The 4,117-nt window shown below is 33.7% G+C and overlaps 1 protein-coding gene across 2 annotated transcripts; it reads right to left on the bottom strand.

The window, feature by feature from the left end:
* Positions 1-1,297, bottom strand: LOC115632536 (serine/threonine-protein phosphatase alpha-2 isoform-like). 2 transcript variants are annotated; one of them, XM_030529743.1, is made up of 2 exons: positions 1,093-1,297; positions 1-1,009 (listed from the first exon to the last, which is right to left on the bottom strand). In XM_030529743.1, the coding sequence occupies exons 1-2, from the start codon at positions 1,093-1,095 to the stop codon at positions 92-94; spliced, it is 921 nt and encodes a 306-aa protein (XP_030385603.1). In that variant the 5' UTR covers positions 1,096-1,297; the 3' UTR covers positions 1-91. The 2 variants fall into 2 exon arrangements, with proteins under 2 accessions (XP_030385603.1, XP_030385602.1); XM_030529742.1 differs by having other exon boundaries at positions 1-1,297.
* Between the last annotated feature and the right edge of the window lie 2,820 nt (positions 1,298-4,117).

Below are 4,117 nucleotides of genomic sequence, written 5' to 3' on the forward strand. Positions count from 1 at the left end.
TACTCTGCTTAAAATATTTATATTAGTGGAGACTAAACACTAACAATGGTTCCTGAATGGCTTTATCATAAAGAAATATATAAGAGTCTAATCACAATTTGGATATTTTGCGTCTCTGTTCCAACTCTGTTATATAATTAGGCGTTTCGCGCAACGACAATTTATGTTGAGGCGATGGATGTAGAATATCGAATGTTATGGTGAGGTTCTCATCAACACCCATTGTAGCGCCCGCATTGTCATACAAGCCGCAATAATTTGGCGCCGAAAATAGTGTAACTAATTGACGTTTCGCAAAGAATTCGTAACCATCCTCAACCACCTGATGAGCACGACAAACCAAATCGAAATCGTGTTTGGCCAGAAACTTCTCAAGGACGTCACGGCCAAACAAAAAACTAACGCCCCGATCACTGGGACTCCAACCAAAATTGTAGGGATCTGGATCGGCCCACAGCAAGTCACAAAATAGGCCCTCATCAGGCACCTCTGCCGGTCTCGGCAGACCTTTGATTTCATCGAGCTCTGTCAGATTCCGACTTATTCCGCCGTGGCAGCAAAAGATGCGATTGGAAATTATAGCCGCCATGGGTAAACAATTATAGCAGTCTACAAAGTTTTTCCATAACTTGGTACTATAGCGGCGCTTACACTCATCGTAGAATCCGTAGATACGGTTAATGAACTGGGACTCGTGATTACCGCGTAGCAGGAATACTTTTTTCGGAAACTTAACTTTCAACAGCAGCAGCAACGTCAACGTCTCCACCGAATTCTTTCCTCGGTCTACGTAATCGCCAAGGAAGAGGTACTTCGTCTGCGGCGGAAAGCCACAATTGTTCAGAATCTGAAGCAGATCAGTATACTGGCCATGTATGTCACCCACGACTCGCAATGGCACCGAAACCTCAAGCAACATAGGATCGTTCATCAGCACCTCTCGAGCCGTAGCTATAAGACTTCGAATATCGTCCTCGAGTAGTCTGAATGGTCTGTTTTTCTTAAATGCCTTTAGATTTCTCAACATCTCAGTATATTTGTCATCATTTGGCTTGCGTATTGAATGATGTGAGCTTGTCTTCGGCAACTTACCATATTTATTAACAATTCCGGCCTTAGAGCTGATAAGCATGGCTTTCCAAATTAATTCACGTTCGATTGAATAATTTTGGCAATTCTTCTTTGTGAATGGTGGTGATCGAAATTTTGTACAGAAATAGTTTTATCCTTAACTTTTTATCAACAATCAATTTCACGTTTCTCTTTTGTGTGCGAACTGCCGGTTAATACCAAAATGCATGCAAAAATTTTTGAAATTAATACGAATGATTTGTACTCGCCTTCCTAGATTTGTTTTGCTCTTTTATTTATATTTTTTCTATAAGAATTGTATATGTTGCCAGCTTGTTGTAAAACGAATGTCTTTGTCTGTTCCATGTAGACTCATATCCTTTACATAGTGAGGCAACTTAAAATTTCTCAGCATTTTTTACAGCAATTGGTTTCAAACTTACGGTCAATAAATTTTTCTAAAATATCAGTGTTGCTCTTGATTAACTTTTTTTTAACAATAATCTTCGTATATTTGCTTCTTTTGCCTACGATTTAATTTAAATACATATTTTTTTCACCATATATTTATATAATTCATTTTATTTATATAATTCTGTATACTTAAATTCTTATTTTTTAATTATGAATGAATACCAAATTAAAGCAAATTGGGATAAAGAAAAACTAGTGAATTATTGTCCAATTTACCAAACATAAATTTAGCAAAGGTTCGTCTTATTTTATGAAGATGTAGAAGTTTGAAACAAACATTCTTCTTTATTGTTATTGTTTCAACTAATCATGACCTAATTCAAGCATGCATTTAATTTTATACGATTAATCAATTCTGCAAAAAAATCGATGTTTTCTATAATAATCGATTCTAAATTGATTCTTTTCTTTTTACAACTCCACTTTAAATGACAAAATTCTGTATTAAGACACCGATTTCCTGCTTCCATGGTAAAAGTCCATTAGAGAATAATGTTTATCAAATTGTTACAATCTCGTATTTTCAAGTCTAAAATCTACAAAAAACCTTTCTAGGCTTGCTTTAGCTCTTATATTTTTTCTGACGGACTCAACTAAACCAAAAAACAACGAACAGAACAATCCACAAAAGCATTTAAACTTTTAAGTACAAAGTATTCATTTTAAATGTAATATTCAAATTCAACTCGAAGGTGAACAAAACTCCCAGACTCCATGATTTTAAACGCATGTAGACAAACATCAGACTGTTTGGAATGTGTATGTTTGTATGTATGTACATACATATGTGTAAGCCAGCAAGCTAAATAGAAAAGTGCAGGCATTGAAAAATAAAACAAAAGTTACAGAATAAACAATTGAGTTGCAGTAGCCAGAAAGCCAAAGCAGAGTTGTCGGGTGGGGGTATACTTTAAATAAACACACCCGCATATACCCACATATGTATTTAAATTCATCATATCAGTGTAAGCTTGTGTGAGTGAGTAAGTGTGTGTGTGTGTGTATGTGTGCGTGTGTGGGTGTGGGATTTAAGCAAATGGCGGTCAGTGCGATGCAATAAAAGGTGAAGCTAAGTAAAAGGACAGAGAATAGAATTGCTTTGTCAAGCTTTGTTGTTTGTTTCCACTATATTTTCTTATTTGTTATCCTCTCCTGCACTCTGCTGTACCATTCTTCTCTCTGCCAGCCATCTTCTCAGCATTAATTTATGCATTCAAAAAGCATATCAAGCGCTTGAGCGGGGAGATAGAAGTTAACTAAAGTCGAAAAGCCAAAGAGCAGTTACACACACACATGCATTCAGGCACACACACATTGTTATTTGACTTTTGTGCGCACATATGCGGAAGAATGCAATTTTTCACACGCTGCCATTTAACAAAAGTTTTTCCTTTTTCCAACATGAACATTTTCAAAGATACTTACATACACATACAGTTTACTCTTAGAGCTTTTTTTGGGAGGATTTCGTAACTCTTTCTGATTGCATATAATAAAGACAATAGAGTAATGACATTTTGAAGTTTTCTCAAAGTTTGCATTTTATTTTAAAGTTAAAAAGTGCTGTTTCTCGAGGAGTTTTTGATCATATGTATATATGAGTATACACCTAATGCTGTTTTTACACTGTAGATTGGTACCTAAAAAAGTCGTGATAATAAAAACCGTGTAAAAAAAGACATTGACAAAATTAATCTTGCTAAATGGAATAAAGTCGTGTAAGCACATAGAAATTTTTTAATTTTCAAACCGAGTTAAATTCCTAACCGTGTAAAAACAGAATTAGGTGCATTCACACAAAAGCACAATTTGCAAAAAAAGCTTAAAAATGTCTCTTTCCAAATAAATTTGTTTCATGAAAATATCTCTATTCGTTCAGGAGATATGATTTTTGCAACGAAAAAAGTCAGAAGGCTGTGTGATGGTATGAACATACTACTATCACTTAACACTTAATAATTCCGTTTCGAGTAGAGCAAATTTCATTATATTTCTACAGGATGTCGGTAAGGGATGTAATGGAAATAATGAATTTTTTTGTATATATTTGTAAAAATTTGATTATATACTATATTGTCATATCTTTTGTGCAATTTATTACAAAATTTTAAAATTAGGAAAATTATAAAACAATGCGAGTTGATTTATTTAATTATTTATTCAACAACATTGAATTGGAAATTCGTTTCAAACATTTACACTCTAATTATCTAGATTTAAAATCCTTAAGTAGACTAAAAGCAAATAGCTTAAAATTGTACAATTTCATAAAAACTATGGCAATAATCAAAAGTAATGATGCAAATTGCATTTCAATAACATCAATATATATATAGAGTTTATACAAAAAAGTTGTGACAAATGTAGGCGATTATTATTTATTTCTACATATACAATATATTTACAAATATCACAAGAACAAAAAATGGGGGCTTTACGGAAAGAAATAGTAATAGAAAACTCAACGGCATGGAATGTAAGTAGATATGTACATGAATAACAAAATATAAAACACGTTTTTCTAAGGGCGCATAAAAATAACAGATCCATTTTGAAAGCCTCCCGGCATAGA

This window comes from Scaptodrosophila lebanonensis, unplaced genomic scaffold (assembly GCF_003285725.1).
Source record: "Scaptodrosophila lebanonensis strain 11010-0011.00,11010-0021.00 unplaced genomic scaffold, SlebRS2 tig00001415-arrow-pilon, whole genome shotgun sequence".
Lineage (NCBI taxonomy): Eukaryota > Metazoa > Arthropoda > Insecta > Diptera > Drosophilidae > Scaptodrosophila > Scaptodrosophila lebanonensis.

Bases quoted from the DNA above. Each gene is read 5' to 3' on its own strand.
- LOC115632536 (XM_030529742.1), bottom strand. From the start codon at position 1,132: ATGCTTATCAGCTCTAAGGCCGGAATTGTTAATAAATATGGTAAGTTG.